Genomic DNA, 23736 nt, shown 5'->3' with positions numbered 1-23736 from the left:
CCTTCTCCATCCTTTGGGTTCACAGATTAGTAAACTGAGACAGGAGAATCATATACCTTACAAAGCTCAGAGAGATAACAGACCCAACTCTGCTCATGCAGATTAGCCATTTACAGCATCTTTGATGGATGGGTTTTTCCAAGGTCACTGAGGACAGTGGGATTTAATGGAAATAGACAAGGCTTTGAAGTCTGTAATTCAAATCTGAGCTCTTGAGCTCCTTAGTTGTGTGACCTTGGAAAGTCCTTTCACTTCCCTGACCTTCTGATCTCAGTTTCCTTGCATGGGCAATGGAAATCATAATACCCATCTCATTGGATTATGGCTATGTATGAACGCTAACATATATACATGTCTAGCACTTTAAGGATGCTTACTAAACATTATTATGAAGTCTAAAGTCACAAAACAGATACCCCCTTATTTTCAGTACTCTGCCTTTATCCAAAGTTATACAAAGGCAAAAATAATGTGATAGGAGAGGCAAAGAGCAATTCATATGAAGGGTTACAGATAGTAAAAGGGAGAGGAAAGGGAACAGCTAGGAGATCGTTTAATGCACAGAGACTGCACAAAAGTTGCAGATGGGCAAGCCAGACCCATGTGGGAAATGGCTCAGAAATTACAGAGAGGAAACATTTATAAGATTAAAGTCAAGATGAGGAAGAAGAAAAGGAGTGGAAAGATGAAAGAGAGAACAGAGAGTGGCAAGATGAAGAAAAGTAGGGGAGAGAAGATGGGGCATACATAAGCTCTGGATCCTTGCTGAGATGACCCCTCCTGGAGGGCTTGAACAGAGACAGAATCAGCCCAAGGCCAAAGAGTGCTCTATTTGAGGTCCTAAATTTACAGCCCAACTTGAATCTCAGACTAGAAATGAAGAATTGGTGAGCAGCCCCTTCCCCTGCGAAGTGGGCAGAGGATCTCCAAACCAGGGTGAGCCAAGAGTCAACTATATAATGGATCTCTACCCAGTGCCCTTTTCAGGAATTTCACACACAGAGCAAAAGCAGCCAACTAGAGCTGCTCCAAACTGGGAATAAGGATCCAAAATAAAAGTGCATATGTGGGCTGCTTAGCAGGGTAGCAGCTAGGGGGCCAGAGCAGTCCTGCTGGAGTTGGCGAGGGCAGTGTGGTGTTAAAGAGAGTGGAGTTCCAAGTCTCTCTCTGTCTACTAGCCATTAGTGAAACCACCAGGGAGGCCTCCTTGAGGGGTGAGCTGTGGTCTTGGCAATGGAAGGATGAATGCGTGAGTTGCAGGCAAGTGGGTGGGAAGGGGGTTCTAAGACCACAGGAAGTTATTTTAGGGACTACAAAAAGGTAGGGGACTAAAGACCGGACTTGTCCTTGGGCCTAAGGGGAGTCAAAGTTATGTCTTAGCCTTTCAGGGGCTCGCTGTACCCCCGGGGAGGCGGGGCCTTGAGCAGGGCTGGGCTGAGGCGCGCCCCCAGGTGCAGTCTCTGGCTTGAGCGAGGGGTGGGGTGAAGCTAGGAAAGCTGGGTTGAGCTAAGGAGGTTAGAGGGGACGCGAGTGGGTCCTTAAGTGGTAGAATTTTGGAGAGGAGTGTTGGGGCTAAAGAACGTTGTGAGGACGGCATTGGGGGATCCTGGGAAAGGGGAGGGAGCGTCTGGGACTTGCACGAGGCCGGGCGGAGCCTCCGAAACGCTCGGGGTCTGCCGGGGGAGCCAGGGAAGACGGGCGGGCGGCGGGGCCCGGGGAGGCGGCGCGGGGGGGCGGTCCAGGGCCGATCGGGAGGCGGAGCCCGGAGCTGGGGGCTGCTGGCTAGCGGCTCTGTCGGCTCCTCAGCTTGGGCGTCCTGGTTCGCTTTGGCGTCCGCGGTCTCCGTCTCCGCCGCTGCCTCCTCTTCTTCCTCCTTCGCCACCGCCACCGCCCGCAGCACCGCAGCCCCTCCCGCCATGGCCGCCGCCGGCGCCCGGCGTAGCCCCGGCCCCGGCTTGGCGCTCCGGGGGCGGCCGAGGCTAGGCTTCCACCCGGGGCCGCCGCCACTGCCGCCGCCACTGCTGCTGCTGTTTCTGCTCCTGCTGCCGCCGCCGCTGCTGGCCGGCGCCACCGCCGCCGCCTCGCGGGAGCCCGACAGCCCATGCCGGCTCAAGACAGTCACGGTGTCCACGCTGCCCGCCCTGCGGGAGAGCGACATCGGCTGGAGCGGCGCCCGCTCTGGGGCCGCGGCCGGGGCCGGGGCTGGGACCGGGGCCGGAGCCGCCGCCGCCGCCGCCGCCGCCGCCGCCGCCGCCGCCGCGGCTGCCGCGTCCCCGGGCTCCGCGGGCTCTGCCGGCACAGCCGCCGAGTCGCGCCTCCTGCTCTTTGTGCGTAACGAGCTGCCGGGGCGCATCGCAGTGCAAGATGACCTGGACAACACCGAGCTGCCCTTCTTCACCCTGGGTAAGACTAGAAGCCGGCACACGCGGGATCCCAAGGAACCCTGAACCCCTAAGTGAGGCCAGACAAGTGGGGGCGCCCTGGGGATCCCCACCCAGGCTGCCCCGAGTGGGGTTGGCAAAGGGCAACCTGAGGGCCCCGGAGGGCGCACAGGTGGTTGGAAAGGAGTGTGGTGCAGGAGGTCCTGGAGAGAGCGCGACGGGAGCCCGGGGGCGTGCCAGTGGTCCCGCAGTGGGGACCTGTCCCTTTGCCTCTCAGTCCATATATTGAACTGTGCCCCATCCATCCCGGACGCCAGAGACTCAAATCGATGAGTGTACACTGACTAGAGTCTCGGTCAGCCCCCTCTCTGAAAACAGTTCGCGATCAACCCTCCCACTGCTCCTCCAGCCACGGTCACTGGCCGCCCACGGCTACCACCAGCTCGCTCTCGCCTTGGAGTTATGGGTTCAGCCCTTCCAGAGAGATATTCTCGAGAATCACAGCGGAGTAGCTCCATTTATAATGACCAAGCCCGCAAAAGCTCATCTTCAGTATGGGCTGGATGACCTTGGCTAAGTCGCTTCTCCTCTCTGAGCCTTAGTTTTGACCTTCCGTGAAATGGGGCTGGAATCGATTGAGTGATTTCCGAGGACTGGGATTCTGATTCCAAGGTCTCCACTTTTAGTTTGGCTCTCTACCCTCGTATTCGCTTTGGTTTTCTACTCTCCTGGCAGAGAATAAGGTTTGTCCTCCCAGCTCAATCCCCCGGCTAATAATAATAACTTAACAGCAAGAAAAGGGAGGGGAAAGGAAAGGGTGGGTGTAGGGGGGCTCAAACGGAAAAGTTAATCAGAAAGTTCGCCAGCAGCTTTGCTGCCTGCTGATTCCCGGCGCGAATCCCGGAGGAGTCGGCCCTTCCGTGGAGCTGTGGGAAGCGCGTCTGATTTCCCACCCGGGTAATTGATAGCTTAATTATCTCGGAGAGCGTTTACAAAAATGTTGTTCCCCCTTAGCTCTCCCGCGCTTGCTGCTCGCTGGCTCTCCCCTCCCCTCTTGGGGGCGCGGGGCCCGATTGGTTGTCTGAGCTGGCCAACAACAGAGCCTTACAGGCGCTGGGGGCTAGCCAGGCTCCCGACCTCTCTTCCTGAGGTCCTTGGGCTCTGGCATCGCGGGGGTGACCGGCCTTGGTGGTCAGCGCCCTTAGGTTCCCTATGCCTGAGCCTCCGGGGTTAACTCCTTGCTCGCCGGAGAAGCCCTACAGAGTAATCTATGTACTAGACTTAACTCTCCTGGGAACCCTGATATTTAAAGATATATTTTGTGACACCCCAATTCTCTTCCCCTTTATGCAGGCTGCCTATGGGGATTTGAGCGAGTGCCAGGCTCTCTCCTGGTCTGGGCTTGATCATCCGGGTTGGGGCCGCCCTAGGCTCTCCTGCCTGGCTGTAACCTGAGAGTGCAGAGCTTTCTGGGAGGCAAAGCAGGAAAGCGTCTTACAGGTTCCCTGGGGACTTCCCACGGAGGCGCGTCTGACTTGCAAGGCATACAACACACACACACACACACACACACACACAGAGACATGCGCGCACGCAGACACACACACACACACACACACACACACCAGTACCCCTTCCCACATGCACCTGTGGGGCTGTCCATGTCCATGGAAGTGGATGAGAGTGGGGGTGAATTCTTTAGGCACTGAGATTAAAAAAAAAAAATCGTCTCACAGCTCCTGTTTCCTGGACTGGCCGAGGGTGTGGGGAGGGTGTCGTGAGGGGCGGTGGTGGGGAAGTCCTGCCAGTGACATAAAAGATAACCCTTTGTGACACTTCCAATCCTCCAAATCTTTCTACTCCGAGATATGGTGAGAACTCAGCTCCTAAATGGCCATTCAAAGGAGGGGGAAGGGAATCCGCCCTTGAGTGCCCTGACTTGGCAGTGAGAACCCCAGAGCATTCCAGTTCCTCAAAGATGTGGAGGACCAAGTCCAGCCAGTACAGAGGCCCCAGAATTCCTGGAACTAGCAATCCTTTCCATTTTGAACTTTTGCTTTCAAGGGGATGAATGCTTGGGACTCTGAGGCAAACCGAGTGAGGAACTGGAAGTCTTGAATCCACTAGGATCCATGTGTCAGCTTGAGAGTCCCCCTGAGTCCTCCACTTGCAGCCTTCGCTCTCTCTGACGCACAACTGCTGAGCCTTGTGGCTGGGGACTGCCTGCCCTACGGAGTGGCCAGGTGCTCTCATCCTTGGCAGCACTGAGCCCTTTGGATACACGCTGGGTTTGGGTTCCTACCTCCTCCTCCCCCAAGCGCCCTGGATGGCAGCTCAAGTTCTCCAACAGGGATTTGGCTAGCGAGGTAGTCACCAGATGGCAGGGTATAGCAGGAGCTGTGTAGGGAGACGTGGGCTTTTTATTTGTGTTGGTCTTCGACTGTTTGCATGTAAACACGGAGTGCACAATGAGCTCTTGGAAGGCCAGACTGGCTGGCAGTGAGGGTTGTGGTGGTGGTAACGGGGAATGACATATGAGTTATTCATGGTCATCTCTTTTTGAGGTCCCAAGGCAACCCCATCCCATCTTCAGACCTTTTAAACTTCCTGCCCAGTGGTTGTCTCTGGTGAGTTAGTCAAGACTTTCTCTACTAGTTTGTCTGTTCAGGGAATTTGGAGATGACCAGGTGCCACAGCTAGGTGTATAAAGTTGGGGCCAAACCCTGCCAGTAGTGGGGAGTGTTGAGTCACCACTAGGGGGTGATGGTGTCTGCCAAAGGCTTCCTGACATGCTTTGGGTCCTGGGTCCAGAGTTACTATTGGTAAAACATTTCTGTTGTTAAAGTGGTGGTGGTGGTGGTGGGGGGGGGGGCAAACAAACAAACAAAAGGTAGATTTTCCATTTTAACCTAAATTCAGTTTTGTGAGCCTCAAAGTAATTCTGCACACACTGCCTACCCTCCCCATTCTCCAAAGTCACCTTCCTACCTGGCCGTGCCTCACTGCGTTTTGCCTTTTTTATTTGAGTGATTGGCTCTGTTATTGGTAACCTCTCCATGGAAAAGGTCTTTTCTTCAATTCTGTTCCTTTTCATATTTCTACTCTCTCCATCAAGTTCCCACCTGCTTTGTGTAGATGGAAGTTTCCCTCAGATGTGAAAGATCCCCCAAGTTTCTGTGCTTGGTTCTCTTTTTTAGAATCTGATTATAAGTCAATGACATTGACAAAGTGAATTTCCCTGAAAGTGATTGAGAATAGCAAGTAGTTATTGGATCTTTAATTTATTGCTCAGAGTTTAACTCTTGCTGTGTATTATTAAGTCACACAAAATGCATAGAGTGGTCACTACTGTTATTCCCAGTTGACAGATGAGGAAGCTTTCTTAGAGGTCAAGTACCTTGTCCAAAGTCACACTGAGAGTACATGGTACATCTAGAACTGGAATCCCAGTCTGTTTGAGACTTACCTCCTTGGTAAATGCCACCTGGTATTCTGATCCTACACACTATGAGGGTATGGCACCAGGCAGATAAGCAGGATAGTCATTAACAAGACAAGGACCTTTCTGCACATGAATTTCAGTCACATTGGTGGGCAGAAGTAGAGCGTTTGAAAGTGAGACATGAGTTAAATGACCTCCAGTGACCCTGGCAGCTTAAAGTTCCATGACTCATAAGATGTCAAAGGGCATTCTTCTCAATGGTGCCCATGAGTGATAAAGAACATACATTCTGTGAACATCAGGGAAGAAAGACATCTCCATAAACTTGCAGAAGATTGGGGACATTTTCTGGACCAGAAAAAACCTGGGTAGGTGTTGAAGGATTTAATAGAATATTTCAGATGCTGAATGCTAAATGTGGCTTGGGAGCGTAAGGTTGGTTAGGATCTGGAAATCTCCACCCTGGCTCACTGTGACCTTGAACAAGTCATTTATCCCCCAGAGCTTTAATTCTTTGTGCTATAAAATGAGTGGGTAGATGAGCCCTAAAATAATCCTTTGGTGTAAAGATCCTGTGAACTTGAAGTGCCCTGACCTACACTGTGACTCTGACTAGCTCCTCTTGCTTCTTACTGTGTGTTTCCCTGTGCATGGGGGTGTTGGGAGGATAGATTGAAAGGAAAGGCTTTGAATAGGAGCAACTGCCAGCGCAGGGCTTCTGAGGTGAACCTGCACGCCTCTCAGTCCTCATTTACCCCCAGGCAGCCCCAGAGTCTGCTTGTGGATTTAGCTTTCATGCCCACAGGTAGGGAAATGTCATCCTTTTTCCTATGCTTGATAGTGGCCAGGCCAGGCAGTTTACCACCTGCCTTGATTCAGCAAAACGGGGGAAAAAGCACTAACATCGAACAACTACTCATTGTCAACATTTCTTAGTGATTTGCTTTGCCATGTAAACCTTACAGGAGAAGAGTGTGCTCTGTACTGGGGGAAGGGAAGTCTGCAGAAGGAAAAGCCACCTAGGAGTATATCTTTAAATGCACCCACCTGGGCAGGTCCTCCAGTATCCTGGCTGTCTGTTCGAAAAGGATGCTCTTCTCAAGGAGCTGATTGGCCTGGGTGGAAGACAAAGATGTAGTCTGGAACTCCGAGCTGGAGAGTCCAGCAGAGGTTCCTTAAAATACAGATTAAAATGGATACTCAGAGAAAAACCTCCAGGGGGAGCGAGGGGCCGGCACTTTCCCAGAAGCGATACAGGGAAAAGGGAGTTTGGCTAAAGAAAAGCAATCCACAAAGGGCTGGAGAAACTTGCTGCAGATGTCCACACACAAGGAACAATCCGTGTTTTGTGGGGGATCTGAATTTAAAAAAATGTTCCAAAGGTGCAGAGTGGAGCCGAGTACTACAAGAGGGTGTGTCCCATGGAGCTGTCCAGCAACCCCGCGTGCTGACCTGCATTGTGGTAAGATCCAAATAGAGTGTTCAAGAGAGACTAGCAGCTCTTTGGCAGGCACTTGAAGGAGGGACCCAAGCCTTGGGAGAATTTGGACTGTTTGCCCTTTTTGGTTTCTGGTTTGATTCTGAAGGTTAATACCCTTCTTTCAGAGGGAGGAAAGGGGGTTACAAATAGTAGTAAGGTCTGTAGAGATTTCTGACCACAGAATATTCATTAACATCACTTCCAGTGTTCTCTGCGGTGTGTGAGAGATTCTGGGATGAAAAATAGGGAGACCTTGCCTTGAAACAAAGCTAGGCTTAAAACAATGTATGCAGTTTCCTCATTGGGACACCAGGTTTCTTATCATTAAATGAGTTATTCAGGTAACACTCAGATTTCAAGGTTCCATCTGCTTTGATGCTCCACATTTCTGGGACATTGTAAATGAGGTCTTGGGTAGAGGTTGAGGTATTTAGAGAACTCTGATCTGAGTCTTCTTCCCTCTTCCATTCACTTTCCTTACTCTATACCCTACCCTACCTTTTGCCAGCTCAAAGCTGATGAAATCTATTTAATACTTAGGGCAGAGAGAAATACATAGTCTGCTCTCAGCAAGTTCTTTGTTACTGAGGGAGAAATGGGGCAGGGAGAAGGGAGGAATCCGTTCAGTTGTCAGAGAGGCTGACATATCTTTAAATGCACCCACCTGGGCAGGTCCTCCAGTATCCTGGCAGTCTGTTCCAAAAGGATGCTCTTCTCAAGGAGCTGATTGGCCTGGGTGGAAGACCATGCCAACCAGATTTGCTGTTTCTGGGGGTGTTGGGGGTCAGTGACCCCAGCGAGACAGCAGAAGCTATGCAAGCTTTGCTGTGACCCAGAAGTTGATTGTTTTCCTGGGCTGAGCCCTTGGGTCACAGATATGTTCTATAATTCTCATTTGCAGGAAGTGGGGCAGGAGGTTTGACCAGGACTCTGGCAGGCAAAGCCTCCTTCTTTGTGTGGTGTTCTAGGCCCTGTGTGTCATCTGACAATGGGAGCATCTGTGCTGGAGGAGGAAGGATGGAGACTGGCCGTGGCCTCCTGGGTGACATCTGGAAAGTGTTACTGCAGCAGTTCACTTTGACAGGCTCCTAGCAGCACACACTCTCTGAGAGCATCAAATTCACTGTTTCCACTATGTGTGGTCACATTGAAGTTCAGACAAGGAAAGGAACCTACAAGAGTGCCCACAGCTCACACTTAGAGCTAACAGCCTTCAATTCCACTTTTCCTCTCACAATGCGGGACCTCTCACAGTAGTACTGGGTTTCCCTAAGCCCAGGATCTCCTCCTCTTGCCAAAAAAAAAAAAAAAAAGACCTCTAAGGAGAAAAATCTCCTTAAGGATTGAATTTGTTCTCCTGCCCAGGTAGGTGGAAGAAGTCTTTTCTAGGAAAGGAAAAGAAGAGTTGGGTTTAACCTTGGAGTGGAGCTGCATTAGGGAGATGCTTCGGTTACAGAGCTGATGCTTTCCCAAGTTCTCACACTGACCAGCTAGTGGCAACAGAAGATTAACTATAAGCAAGAGAGCTGGCTTCCCTGCCTAGCGCCACAGCCTTTCCGCCCAGAAGGAGGCAGGCAGCAGGGCCTGCTCTGTTATCTAGTGCTTGCTCTCTGCTTTCACTAGCTTGTCCCTGCTGACTGTAGTTCTTTTGGACGTAGCCCCCAAGAAGACCTCCCTTTTGAATGAAAAAGGGGTAGATGTTGTCCACTCAATGTAAGAATCAAGACTGGAATATTTGCAGCTTCTGTACAGCATAGAATATACAAGCAGTGCAGTCTGGGAGTTGAAATTTGACAAGGATGTTGTATGTTACCAAGCATTAGGGTTTTAACCATGCGAGAGAACCACTGGAGATCCATGTTTCTACACCCCCTGTCTGGCTCAGCAGTTCTGTCCACCACAGTTCCAACACTGAACTCCCTGGTCTGGCTGCTTCTAGCCTTATCCTCTTTAGTCCAGCCTCTGTACTTGCAGAGAGAGTGATTTCATTAAAAGCCCAAATCTGATAATGGTTATCTTCTTTTAAAACACTTATTCCTTATTGTTCTTAGGGTAAAGTTCAAGCTCCCTACTGTAGTACAAGTTCCATGAGTACAATCTGCGGACTGCCCTACTCTAAGAACCCTTCCTTCTCATTCTGTGTCTGCCTCCCCTGTGGGAAAATTTCTTCTCATCTTTCAAAACTAAATTCTCATGTCTTTGAGGTCTTTCCTATGCCTTCGCTCCAGCATTGAACACTCTGGGCCTTGGTCCCACTGTCAGTATAAAGACCATTATGGAATGGGGACCGTTGAGCACCTGTGCTGTTCCAACATTGTGCTGGTGCTAAGGACATAGCAGAGGACCAAATACCAGGCACTCTTGCATGAGAGACCTTCTATCCCTGTGTGTGCCTGGGGGCTCATATTTGTGTGTTACTGTTTGAGGACAATAGCAATAAACATAATAAGTCAATTGCATAGCATGTGAGAAGATAATACATTCTGTAAAACAAAACAAAACAAAAAAAAGCAAAAAAAAAAAAAAAAAGGAAAAGAGCCAGGAGTTCACAGGTGAGGAGACTGGTTTTAATATTTAGCAGAGTAGCAGTTAGCCAAAAAGATTATCTAGCAAAGGAATGTTCCAGGCAGAGATGGACTGCAGTAAGGCCTTACTCAGGAGCACCTTGGGATTGCCTAAGGCACTGCAGGAGGCTGGTGGGGCAAAAGTAGAGTGCGCCAAGGGAGGGCAGGAGCCCAGTCACCCAGGGATATATAGACAACAGTCAGAATTTGGACTTTGGTTCTGAGTACAGTGGAGAGCAATGCAGGTGAGAGAAGATGGTGGCTTGGAGTAGACCAGCAATCTTCATAGTTGTGTGTTTCCTCCCCTACCTGCCAGGCTTGCCTGTGCACCCCATGAGCTGCAGACGTACCTCCATTGTCTCTGCAGCTGCAATGCCTCACCCTGTGCTTGGCACGACATAATGTACAGGAGATCTTAGATAACTGGTACCCTGATTTTGCCAATTTTCATCCCAGAATTCATACTGGGCAAAACTAGAGAGGTGTTGAAGTCCCACTTTTTCATTAAAAATGAGCTTGCTGCCACCTCGGCCATGGAACGGTCCCTCTTCTGAACTCTAATTGCCAATTCCTCTACTTTCTTCTGTCTGCTGATCATCTGTGGTGTTGGTAGGATGGTAATGAGATCATTTGATTAGAGAGGAGAGTGCTGCGTTTAGGGAAGACGTCACCTTGAGTAGCTTAAAAGCCTACAGGATTAGAACCGGTGCACCACAGCAGACAGAGGCATTGAATAGTTAGGGAGATGATACACCATGTTCTGGGATCATCAAATATCAGAAGTGGAAAGAATTTAGCATGGTATCTAAGCAAATAACTTGTTTCTAAAGATGGGGAAGTCAAGGTCACTGTGACAACTCAGTGATGGAGCAGATGCCAGATCCCAGATCTTCTGCCAGTGTGTCTTCCCCCCACCTTAGAGGAAGGTCAGCTTAGGTGACCAGGATGGCAGAAGTGAAAATCCAGCACAATATAAAGTAACCCACTTTGTTCCTGATGTCTTCACTCCAGCATTGAACCCTCTGGGCCTTGGTCCCACTGCCAGTATGAAGATCATTATGGAATTCTAAATGACAAACATGGTTCATCTTAAGTAGTAGGTGAGCTCTGGAGCTCAGAGGAGTTAAGAGACACACCTTATGGCAAAGCTATTACACAGCTAAGTTCTGTCTAAACCCAGGTCTGCCTGGTTCCGTAGACGTGTTCTCTCTGCCTTATGTGCTGCACAGAACTAGAGGTGCTCATGAGTTTTTGTCCCTTAACAACCTCTTTTCTGTCCTGTCTCTTCCTTGTCTCATTACCAGGAAGTTGTAGATCTTTCTTAGATTCAGGAACTCGGGTGTGACAGCCTCACAAGCCCTCAGGACCCAGCACCTTCTTTCTCTGTTGCAGGAGCTGACTCTCCAGCTGCCAGCCCCTTTGCCCGCTCCTTGCTGCTCTGCAGAGAGGGCACCAGGCCTTGTCCCAGACCTGCTTGACAAGCAAATTCCTCCTGTGCTTCTAGGTTTCCTCCTCCCTTGCCTTCCTCCTTGCCTCCCACCTTCTCCCTTCCTCCCACTGCCTTCCTGCCCTTCCTCTCTCCTGCATTCTTTCTGTCTCCTTCCCTTACCCTTCCTTCCTCCCAACCCTCAAGGATTTCCCACCTTATGCTATGTATAGTATACTAAGGAACCTGAGATCTGGTGCTTCCAGGAATTTATGTAAGCTCAATTTTCTTTCTAGTAATGGGAAGGCTGTCTGTTGTTGGAGAAGCAGCCCCTGTTTGGCTACGTGCATGTTCTCAGCCTGTCTCTGCCCAGCCCCAAGTAGGAATTTGATTTAAATTTTAGTGCTCTCTAATAGCACTGTATAATTTTTTTTGTTCCTATCTCGAAAATGGGATGTATGTGTAAAAATTACTGTAGAGGTATGTGTGTGTGTGTGTGTGTTGCTGTAAGGATCCAAATAAATAGCACATATTCATCTAGAATATTAGAACTAGATAATGTAATGCCTTTGAGATCCGACTCAGCCCCCTCACTTATTTAGCAAACAGAAGTGCCTTTTCCAAGTTCTCACAGCTAATCGAAAACAAAATCTAATTGCTAGTTCAGGCCCTCTGACTAAGAGGCGGTGTACTTGAGTCGAACGTGCCAGGTCTAAGGGCACAAAACTCTGGAATCAAGTCCTCCATGGACTCCTTTTTAACCTTAGACTTTGTACGCCACTTCTCTGAGCCTGTGTTTGCTCTTCAACAAAGTGAAGAAAACCCAGTCATCACTTTTCTGGGTTGCTCTGTAATTAATTTTGGAAAGCTCTCCATAAACCACATTTTCATCAGTGCCCAGAGGTGTGCACATTTTTTTTTTTGTGCCCTAAGGCGCATGATCCTTGTGGAAATAGTTGTGTGTAAAGCACCTAGCGGCGTCTGGCACACAGTTTGCGTTCCATGCCTCTTTGCCACCTGGAGTCCTTTTTTTGGAAGGAGGTGGAGGTATGAATAAATAATGAGTGTGAATTCCCTCCCTCCCCCCTTCCTACTCCAATGTGCTTGGCCTATGCCTCTCCCTTCCCCCATCTTCCCTCCTCAGCAAGGCACAAAATGATGAAGTTGACCATTCATTGATCTCATCTGGTTCTGGGGAGGGGGAGGGAGCAGGGAACTCCAGGGTCGTCTGAGGACAGTTTGGACAGAGAAGCACTTAGAGACTGAGTCTAAGGCAGGTGGGTGTAGGGGGTGGCAGGGGGGTGGATTGCTTTCCCTTCTTGTGGCGGTTGCCTGACAAAGCCTTACTCTCAGGCACCCAGGGAAGTCACGAGTGGTTCTGCAAGCAGCCGAAAAGGGAAGGAACATTTCCATTAGCAGAATCAGCAGAAAAGAGATTTCCAGTCACAGTAATAGCTGCATTTGGGGGAATCATTTCAGTGGTGGCTGTGGGTGGAAGAGGAAAGGGGGCGGGGAGACAAGGAAAGGCACAAGGAGACGTCTGGTCTACTTGCCCAGAGCTTATAGCACTGAGTGACAGCCAGGTGACAGAGGAGGGCAGGGTGACTACTGCTAACCAGGGATGGTCCTTTGACCAACATCCTGGATCTTCCACCCTCCAGATGGACAGAGCTTCTTTGCAGGGAGTCCCTGTGGGAGGCTGTAGGCTTCCTGGATGCTGCCTTTGACTTTGCTCCAATTACCTGAATTACTCTTTTCAATACTTGCGGAGCCAGGAACAACTTCCTTGGCTCCTGGGATTTGTAGAAAGAAAAGGTTCTTGATTTAGCTCAGTCTTTCCTAAAGTTAGCTTCTTTTCAGCATCCCCTTAGAGCCTAGGTTCTCAAGGCCAGAATTGCCAATGCACCTGGGGTGGGGCTTGGGAACCTGTGCTTTAGGTGTCCTGAATCCTTGGCAGGTTCCTGGAGGACCTCTGTGAGGTGACCCTGTGCACACCTCTTAGGCCTCACCTCCTGATATTCCTTTTCCCATTTGTCAGCCTAGGCTCACTGATGACTTACAGATTCCTGAGGGCAACCTGTGACCTGCATATTCCTGACCCCAGAATGAATATACTGTTCTGTCTCCTTAGATCACTTTCCATCTCTTGATTCATCAGGCCAACTCAGAGACTCAATTAAGCTGCTTCCTCCTCTAGGGCCTCCCCTCAGGCTTGATTACAATATTTATTTTCTGAATGCCTACACCACCAGCCCAGTATGATTGCCATATTTGGTAAATAAAAATACAGGATGCCCAGTTAAACTTGAATTTCAGATAAACAACGAATAGTTGTTTAGTACAAGCATGTCCCATGGAGAACCTGGGACATATTTATGCTGAAGATGCCTCACTAGTTTCTGAAGTTCATTAACTGAGCATCCTGTGTTTGATTTGGAAACGCTGGGGGGTGCTGTAGTTTGTCTCTTCCTCCCATCTGGGAGCACCTCACTGGTGTTCGGTTGGCCCTACACCTTGTTTATCCACATTTCCTCATCTTGGGAAATCACACTGTTATCCAGCCAGCTTTTCAAGCTAAAGGGTCATATTCCTTCCTTTCTCTTGCCTCTTTTTTTTTTTGGCCATTCAACTCTTGGTTTTACTTCTGAAGGGACTCAAAATCCACTTCTCAAAATTCTCACTGCCACTTCTTTTGTCCAAGGCACCGTCCGTCCTTCCCAGCTGATCTCCTGATCTCCCTCGGCTTGCCCATCCCCTTTCCTTTCATTGTTCTATGCAGTGTACAGTCCACTGGCCAAATCCAGCCCTCTACCTGTTTTTCTTTTTCTTTTTTGGTATGGGGGATTGAACCCAGGGGCACTGAACCATTGAGCCATATCACCAGCCCTTTTTATGTATTTTATCTAGAGACAGGATCTCATTGAATTGCTTAGGGCCTCACTAAGTTGCTTTAGCTGGCTTTGAACTCATGATCCTCTTGCCTCAGCCTCCCAATCTTCGGGGATTATAGGCATGAGCCACTGCACCTGGCCCTCTGCCTGTTTTTGTCATGGCCTTATGCCTGTTAATTAAAAAAAAAAGTTGAAAAAATCAGAAGAGGAATAATACCTTGTGAAAAGTGATAATTATACGGAACTCAGATGTCAGTGCCTATAAATAAAGATTACTGGAACATGGCCACAGTCATTTGTTTCTGTGTTGCTCTGGCTGCCGATGTTCTGTAGAGGCAGGGTTCAGTGGTAGCCACAGTGTCTCAGTCCTGCAAAAACTCAAATATTTACTAATTGTCCTTCATAGGAAAAGCTTGAAAATCCCTGCTCCATGTAGTGGCCAAGCAATCTTTTCCAAAAAACAAATTAGATCTCACTACTTCCCTGTTTAAAACCTTCAATTGCTTCTCATTGATCTTAGGATAAAAATCCTAATTCCTTTTTAGGGTCTACAGAATTCTCAATAATTCGCCTCCCTCTCTGAAGTCGTTTTTCATCTTTTTTCTCTTGCCCACAAAAAGTGAATCTTATCTCCTTCAAGAAGTCTTCCCAAACCAAAGAGTGGCACCCTGTACACCTCCCTCCCATAGCTTTCTAGTTCATTGGTTTCAAAGCCTTTAACTGTCTGCGTGAGCTCTGTAGTTAGGACACATCACACATATAGGTGCTGAGTACACACGATCTGAGAAAATGGGCAGGAATGGGGATGCCAGTTGGTGAATACCACCTGAGAGGGAATCTCCCTCATCAGGTGTTTCCCTTGGGAGATTAAGAGGAGGATTCCAGTGGCTCGAGTTCATGACATTTTTCAAGAATCACCTGGTTTTTAGTAAATGCTACCACGTGTGGGTTAAAGAAACAGAAGTAAAAAGGCCTGTTTCCCAGTCCCCAGGACCAGCCCTTGCCTCACCTTCCTTGCAGTTGGACAGAGTTTAAAACAAGCCGCAGGAAGTCCTGTGGAAAAGGACCTCGTGGAACCCAGGATCAGAGGAACATGGCAGGGAGGGCCGGGATTTGGTGCCATTTCCGCTGGGCGTTATGGTCCAGCTGATTTTCTGGGTATCCCCATTTCTAATGTGATGAGACGAAGCCAGGTGGTTTATGAGTGGCTTCTCAGCTCTCTGGGCTCAGCAGGTGCTCCTGGGGGAACTTCTGAGGCTGGAACTGCAACTAGATACAGTCCACTTCCTTCTTTCCCACTCGGCATCCTTCCTGGGGCGTCTGAAGATCAGACCCTTATCTCTGAACCCAGGTGTGACTGGGGTTTTCAAGTCCAGTCTCACACTAATTTGTTAGGGAGTCTTCTTCAATTTCTTTCTCTTTGGCCTCCCCCAGGGAGGGAGATGAGAGAAGCTGACCGCTCAGCTCAAAAATAACCAATTACCTGTCTGCCTGTAGTGGGCCTCCTACTGTCTCTCCCTCCTCGTCTCTGTCCTCTTTGTTCTCGTAGCCTCTTTAAAACATCTCTCCAAAACCCAGACGCCTCTAGGGAGTTGCCCCCATTCACCTGGCTCCCTGCCTCCAGACAGGGAACAGAAGGTCTCTCTTCCCCACAAGGGATAGCAGGTGGGAGGGCTAGGCACTCAGAAATGGCTGCTGCAAACCTTAGAAAGCTTAACAGGTTTTGCAAGCCTGGTAACTACAGAACCGTGCTAGTTTTGGAGGTAAGTGCCTTCTTTCTGACATTGACTTACTATGTAACTTAAAAAAAAAATGCAATCCCCCTTTCCAGGGGCCTCATATAAGATTAAGGAAATGTTGTAATAGCCTATTGTCTTTCAGGAAGTTGGGAAAGATTGGACTACATAAAATACTCCCAAGAAATTGCTGCTGGAATTCCAGGTGCCTGGGTCTATGCCTATCATATAGTAGACACTTAATAAATATTTGTTGAAAGAAAGAAAGAAAGAATGCATGAATGATGAACAGAAAATATGTGTGGTCCTTCTGCACTCTCTACTTCTGTATCCATGACAGTCACTTAACTGAAGCCTTAGAGTCCTCAATGCAAGGCCTTATCAGTCACTACTAGTCAATGAGAGTTAGTATTGGTGATGAATTTTATTGACATTCCCTAGACTGAACCAATTCACTTGCAAACCCTAGTTGCTTAGTCCATGCAGTCACGATTCTGTGGTTCCTCCATCCCATATCCTGTGCTGGGTTCCAGGGGCCCAGAAATGCAAGGAGCTCACAGTCTATTGGGATAATAATATTGTACATTTTGATTTGCAAAGCTCCTTTCCATGAGTATTTTTTGTATCCCATATTACAGATGAAGAAATGGCCATTTGGAGAGATCAAGTCTATTATACAAGGTCACCTGGTAAATGAAATTAGATATATTTGTTTTGGAAAGGAAATTTTATATCACTGTCATGAAGGAAGACCAGAATAATGCTATAAATGGAAGACAGCCTGTAAAAGTAAACGTGTAACTATTGGAAGTTAAAATACAAAACCACTCATGTGCCATCTAATTCATCACTCACACAATAATGTTGTGCAGAACATTGACCAACCCAAGCACAGAGGGATGGATGGTCCACTAAAATTCAAATTGTGCCCACTTAATTATCAGATTTAATTTACTGTGTGTGTGTGTGTGTGTTTGAAGATATCCTTCTTGCCTCATAACTACCATCTTTTCAGATGCAACTTCTGTGTCCCTTTACTGCTTTTAGAATCACTTTCCTGGCTCACCCAAGAATAGTTATTTCCCAGGCATTCTGTGTATTTAGCACATTCTATATTTTCAAAGAAATATGATCATTTAATTGCCTGTCTTTCTTACTAGTCTGTATGTTTCTTAAGTTGGACATCATTTCTTTTTAATATCTGTAGCTCCAGTAACTAGTTATGAGCATGTTTATTAAATTTCTAACCTTAATTTTTAATTTTTACAAAAGGAATACAAGCTTGGAACAAATGCAATTCAGGAATTGTGAAGGACAAAGGGAAGATCTCTCCTCCACTTGAACTTATTCCTCAGAGTTGGTCATAAGGAAGAGGTTGCTGGGATTGTGAGGATTGTGCACATACATGCGCCCAAATAACCACTTTTACTGCAGTAACACAGAGGAAGTCACTCTGCAAGTGTTTTGCAGGTCGCTCAGGGATGTGGATGAAATTTTCTTCTGATTGGTACATTGGCTTTTAAAACTGGGTTCTGTTAGAGATCAGGGGAGTGTTTGTTGCTCTGGATTTCAACCTAAGAGATGCTCCACGTTAAAATCTGTCTGTAACACATGGGCTCTAATTTTCTTTGAACAAGAGATTCTACAGCTTTTAAAAAATGTTTTATGAGCACAGCACTAAGCCCAAACCACTTTATTGATATTTATTCTCCACATACAGTATATTGGAAAGAAGAGTGTTAATGTTTCTCTCATGCTTTACAGAGGTTGCATGATTGGAGAAAGCTCAGTGGCCATCTTGCATTTAATATTAGACCTTAATTAATTAACCTTAATTAATTAATGCTTTACAAAGGCATGTTTGAATAGTAGGTCAGTAGGCTGTTCCAACATTGCTAGGCCTAAGAATCTACTTGCAAATTTCCTCTAGGTCTCAAAGACCTTCTTTACTTTCTCTTGCTTGATTTACACACACACACACACACACGCATGCACACGTCTGCATGTACATATATTCACATGCCCATATGTGTATGCATACATATATTCACATTCATATATCCATGTATATATGAAATGGAGACAGGAGGGCACAAGAAGAGGGGATATGACAATTCTGTGTGGAGAAACAACAACAACAAAAAGAAACTGAACTTTGAGCAAGAGAGGTTGATAGAAAGGAACATTTATTTCACGAGTCGGGGGTGGGTATCTTTTTCTTCCTGGCATGGTATTTGACATGATTGACAAAGCAGTTCTTTTTTTCCTCCTTTCTTAAACTTCTCACATGAGTGGGTAGACAGACAATTCTGGGGAGGGCTACCTGGGTTTAGGCAGAGTTTCTAACCTTAGTAACCCTTGTTTCTGAGGCTATTTGGATTGGCAGTTAGTCAGTTAGTAGAAAGTCTATTAAAGCAGAGAATCATAAAAAATAATAGATGCACCTTAAACATTTCATTTTAACTTAAAATACGTAAGAGTGCATACATTTGCCAACTTTTGGATATAGGCCCAAGGCCTCTTTCTTTGAGTCCAGGTCATCTGATTGGAGTCCTATGTGATCTTTCCTGCATAAACCATGCTCATAATGCACCAAATATGATCTCCAATGTTAGTTTCATTAAAGGAGACTGAGGACTTATAGATGCTTGCCAACAGATTCTAGAGTTTTATGATTCTTTCTAAATTTTTATAGTTGTCACACCTGACCTAACTCACTAACAATATTTAAGTGACTTTTTTTTTTAAACAGTAAATTCAACTTAAATTTATGGATGCACATAAATTCTTAACTTGGACCTTATTTCATTAAACTCTAAAATTATAAGAAACACAGTGAGCATAAACAGGTTTGGGGAAGAAAACTGGTTCCCTGTAAAAATGCAGCTCTATTGTTGGAAGGTCCTCTGAGTACTTGAGAAGAAGCCGCTCAGTAATGCCCACTCTTATGGCTTTGGGGCCCCAGGATGCTGTAGAAAGATGGCGTAACACATAGGCTCACCTGGCAGTCAGTGGAGAGAAGGCCAGATTTTGAAATACACATGAGTTTCAGGTTGGCATTAGGTCACAGCAGTTTTAGTATTTGAGCCTCTAGGTATTATTTGGCCCAAAACTGATTTTAAAAATAGGAAATAGAACCCAGGAGAAGAACCAGGAGTGTAAGTCAGTCGACTCAGAGTCTATGGCTCCTCGGAGGACCCCACAGTGATTACTGGCTTTGGGGTTGCTTTCTTAGGGACGCTTTCCCTGGTGGACACCCGAGGACACTGTGGAATTCTGAAGTGTCCTAGTGTGGAATTTGCTGCATGATAGACTTGCTATTAAATTCCCAGATCATACTGAGCCTGGGGAATAATCCACATATTTCTTTGTTCAGAGGTAATTTTTCAATATTCTTTTAAAAATAATTAAACATTTTCAAAGAATCTTTTCTGTCTATGACCACGTGAGCGGTGATTTCCCCCTCAGTCCTCCCATCCCCTCCCATACCAGGGTACAGTTGTACACAACTCTAGCCACACATCAGTGTACCAGGTGGTCCCATCTTAGAACTCTTGGGACTCCCTGGCCTCATCCATACCAGACTGTCATTGCCTATAGAGAGGCCAGAGCCTAGAAGAGGTACCACCTTGCCTGAAGTCAGAGGACTGAAGAGGCTTCTGACTGCAGATCCAGAATACCAGCTCTGTGTTCTTTCACCTCCACTGGGTTTCCTGGCATGCCTACCTGCTGGGGAGGGCTGGCCAGGTAATGAGAGGGCAGCATGTGGGAGCAGGCTGCCAAGAGTGCTATGCTTTATGAGGTGCAGAGTATAATTCAAAACCCATTTTGGGGACGTCTCGCCCCATAAAACCTCCTCTGGCAGGAATGACTGGGAATTTTTTGTAACTTCCCCTGCACATGTTTTTTTAAAGACCTCTTCTCTCCTTATTTTGCTTTTTTCTCTGCTTCCTTTCTTTTACCCAATTCTTAGGGACCTTGCCCTGGGGTCCTCACAAGCAAGGGGACACAATGAATAGCACACAATGAATAGCGTTGGCATTGGGGGAAGGACTCCTGCAGTGTAGGCTAATGGAGTGACAAATGATTGTGAAAACACTTATCTTTCTTGGATGATTTTTTTCCTCTGCAAGGATATTGGCTCAGGAAATGACTTCAGGGATCTGCCTTCTACAATGATAGTCCCACTTTTAGATGCCATTCTTGTTTTGGGCAAAATAAGGATCTCATCCAGCACCCCATAGTGTAGTCCAAATAGTGGCTACTCCTTCCTCATTTTCCTGCCCTCTTCATGATGTATCACCTCTCTCCCGGTCTCCTGCAGCCCTGTTCTGGCATATTCCTCCACGTAGATACTTTATGTGCTGCCTAAAGAATCCTTCCTACAGGTTCTTTCTCTCTTGCTTGGACTCCTCAGTGGAACCCCACTGCTTTACAGGATGGAGAGCAAATTCCCTAACATCTAAGTCCACCACATAAACACCAGATTCACTTTATTATGCCTCTCTCACACAGTTCTTCTGCCTACATTTCAGTCAAACTGGGCTTCTTACTGTTCCCAGAGAATAAGCTATCTTTTCCAATCAGTGACTTTATTCACAGGGTGTCCTCTATCAGGATGCCTGGCCCACCTGTATGTCTGTGGTGGAAACACATCCATACTTTTACAATCTACTTTCTCCATAGAAATCTCTATTCCTCCTTCTTTTCTGCCCTAATTCGGTTTGAACATCTTTATTCAGGAAATGTTCACGATCGCTTTCTAAGGATGTCTCCTTTATGTAGAAATATCAATGTTCTTCTCTTATTTCATTCTCTGCCTGCATAGTTCAAAATGGTAGCTGCTAACCTTTTGTGGGTATTGAGCAGCTGAAATTTACCTAGGGAACTGAGAAACTAAATTTTAAATTTTACCTAACTTAGGTTTCAATAATAGTCAAATATGGCCCTTCGCTATCACACTGGACAGCACAGAATATGCCCACTATTTCAGAATACTGTATTGGATGGTACCAAATATGAGATCTCTGATGGAGTGGAAGGAGTCTTCTCTTTTCTGTTCCTTATTACCTACAACAGGGCCTATTTTTGATTAGATGCCAGCAACTGTTGGTACAGTGGACTTTGTGGCAAGCAATTATGTAACCTACAATTCTCAAAAGCTCTAGTTTTTTTTTCCATTTTTTAAAAGTTTACATGACAGTAGAGTGTATTTTGATGTATTATACATACATGGAGTATAACCTCCCGTTCTTGTGGTTGTACATGATGTGGCATTTCACTGGTGGTGTATTGACATATGGACTAGGAAAGTTATGTCTGATTCATTCTACTGTGTTCCTATTCCCATCCCCTCTCCCTTCCCTTCATTGGTCTTTGTCTAATTCAATGGACTTCTATTCCCACCTCCTCTGTATCAGAGAGAACATTTAGCCTTTGGTTTTTTGGGATTGGCTTATTTCATTTGGCATGATATTCTCCAGATCCATCCATTTTCCAACAAAATTCATAAAATCAATCTTATTTATGGCTGAGTAATATTCTATTGTGTATATATACCACATTTTCTTTAATAATTCATCCATTGAAGGGCCCCTAGGTTGGTTCCATAGCTATTGAGAAGTGAGATGTTATAAACATTGATGTGGCTGTGTAACTGTAGTATACTTATTTTATGTCCTTTGAATATATACCAAGGAGTGGGATAACTGGACCAAATGGTGGTTTCTTTCTGAGTTTTCTGAGGAATCTCCATACTGCTTTTCTGAGTGGTTGCACAAATTTTCAGTCCCACAGGAATGTATGAGTATACCCCAAAGATCCAGTTTTAAGGAAGGAGTGCAAAGCAATTTAATTTTTTTTAAATTTTTATTATTGGTTGTTCAAAACATTACATAGTTCTTGATATATCATATTTCACACATTTGATTCAAGTGGGTTATGAACTCCCATTTTTACCCCGTATACAGATTGCAGAACTACATCGGTTACACATCCACTTGTTTACATATTGCCATACTAGTGTCTGATGTGTTCTGCTGCCTTTCCTATCCTCTAGTATTCCCCCCTCCCCTCCCCTCCCCTCCCATCTTCTCTCTCTACCCCATCTACTGTAATTCATTTCTCCCCCTTGTTTTTTTTCCCTTTCCCTTCACTTCCTCTTATATGTAATTTTGTATAGCAATGAGGGTCTCCTTCCATTTCCATGCAATTTCCCTTCTCTCTACAGCAATTTAATTTTTTAAACATACAAATATTGTTGAAAAACATGTTGCATCATAAGAATTCATTTGCAAAGCCTAGGATGTTTTGTAGGCCAGGGTGTCTTAGATGACTCACGCTTACCAGGGAATTCCAGGTCCCTGACAGGTCACTTCTCAACCTTAGCTTGCCTTTCCCTCCCCTCCTCCCTCACACCCCATGCCCAGCCCACGTTGGCAGTGCCGCCTTAAGAAGAAGGGCCCCGGGAGCTCCTACTCCCTGGGAGACAGGTGCAGATGGAGCTGTCTGACATGAGTGCACAGGTTTGAGCTTCCATGGATGTTTTGTAGAAGATTTATAAGTGTTTCTTCGAGAAAGAATTGAAAACTCCCTTGTGGGGGGATGGCATGAGAATGGAATGTGTCTGGCCTTCTCTCTCCTCCCCTCCTCCTCTCATTCTTCTCTTTTCTTCCTCAGTTTCCTCCTCATTCCCAGCTCTTCTCTTTCCTCTTTGCTCTCTGTCTCTGTCAGGGACTCTCTCTCTCTCTCTCTCTCTTTACTTTTAATGTCGTCTTTCTTCTCTCTTCCTACCGCTCTCTCTGTGTATACCTGTGTGCCCCTCTCTCAGTCTTCCCTCCTCTCTGCTCAGGTCTTCCATTCCCTGTCAGTCCCCTTACAATCTCTAGTTTTCTGTACAACTCACTCCTATCTGCCTGCTTTGACCCCAAAACCCCACTCAAACCCCTTCTTGAGGAGCATGGCTGCAACTGCATGCTCAGAACAGGTCCCCTCTCCTCAGAGCCAGTCACTCCAGGGTGGTATTTGCAGGAAAGGAGAGAAAAGAGGAAGGCACTCGTGGACTAAGATGGGCAGGGTTGTGCAGGGTGCGGTTCTAGCTTCTTCCTAATATCAGGGCTTCCACCTTCCAGACAGGGAGAGCTTCTTGGCTAACCTCTGTTATCAGATGCTATTCCAAGTGTCCTGAGTGACCTGAGAGGGCTCAGTGGCTGCATAGTCTGTGTTCTACAAATTTGACTTTGACCTTGGCTTTCGATGTTGAGATGGGTTTGTGAGGGTCTGATAGACAGGACCTGAGTATGCTGTTCCTGTTTTGCTGAACATTCAAAGCTTTATTTTGTGACTCTGGTGGGCTCCTCTGTTGTAACCTTTTCAGCTGTTCTTGTGTTATTCATCATCAGCTCTTTTTAAAAGCTTCCCCCCACCCCTCAGGGCATTAATACATCTTCTGGATAATTTCAGAAGAAATGTTGCAAGACCGATAAATTCTCTTAAGAAAGCATCTCTTCCAAACTTTCAACCATCACAGTACGGATATGGAAAAAAAAAAAAAAAAAAAAAAAAGCTTTCTACCATAAGTTGTGACAGACAATTAAAGGCATCTGAGCCAAGTCGATATATCCCTAAAATATCACATGTGGTGTCCTCTGATGTGATCAGAGGAGATTGCCTTTGACCATAATGACAGATGTTAACGAAGGGTGTAAAAGTCTAGTAGTCCTTTAAGATAGATAGCAATTGTTATTGAATCAAGAAGAGTCCTTATTTAAAAAAGCAAAATAAACAAACAAAAGCAGCAAAATGAGGAGGAGAAGGA

The 23736-nt window shown here is 46.6% G+C and overlaps 1 protein-coding gene across 3 annotated transcripts in view; it reads left to right on the top strand.

Annotated features, from left to right (window-relative positions):
* Window positions 1-1916: 1916 nt before the first annotated feature.
* The window catches only part of Astn2 (astrotactin 2), an 839030-nt gene continuing 817210 nt past the window's right edge, over window positions 1917-23736 (top strand). For all 3 annotated transcript variants that reach the window (XM_071600871.1, XM_071600870.1, XM_071600869.1), the window contains exon 1: window positions 1917-2403. In XM_071600871.1, coding sequence (XP_071456972.1) covers window positions 1917-2403 — 487 coding nt within the window. The remainder of the gene's footprint in view (window positions 2404-23736) is intronic.

This window comes from Marmota flaviventris, chromosome 13 (assembly GCF_047511675.1).
Source record: "Marmota flaviventris isolate mMarFla1 chromosome 13, mMarFla1.hap1, whole genome shotgun sequence".
Classification (NCBI taxonomy): Eukaryota; Metazoa; Chordata; class Mammalia; order Rodentia; family Sciuridae; genus Marmota; species Marmota flaviventris.
This window is presented reverse-complemented; position numbering and strand designations above follow the sequence as displayed.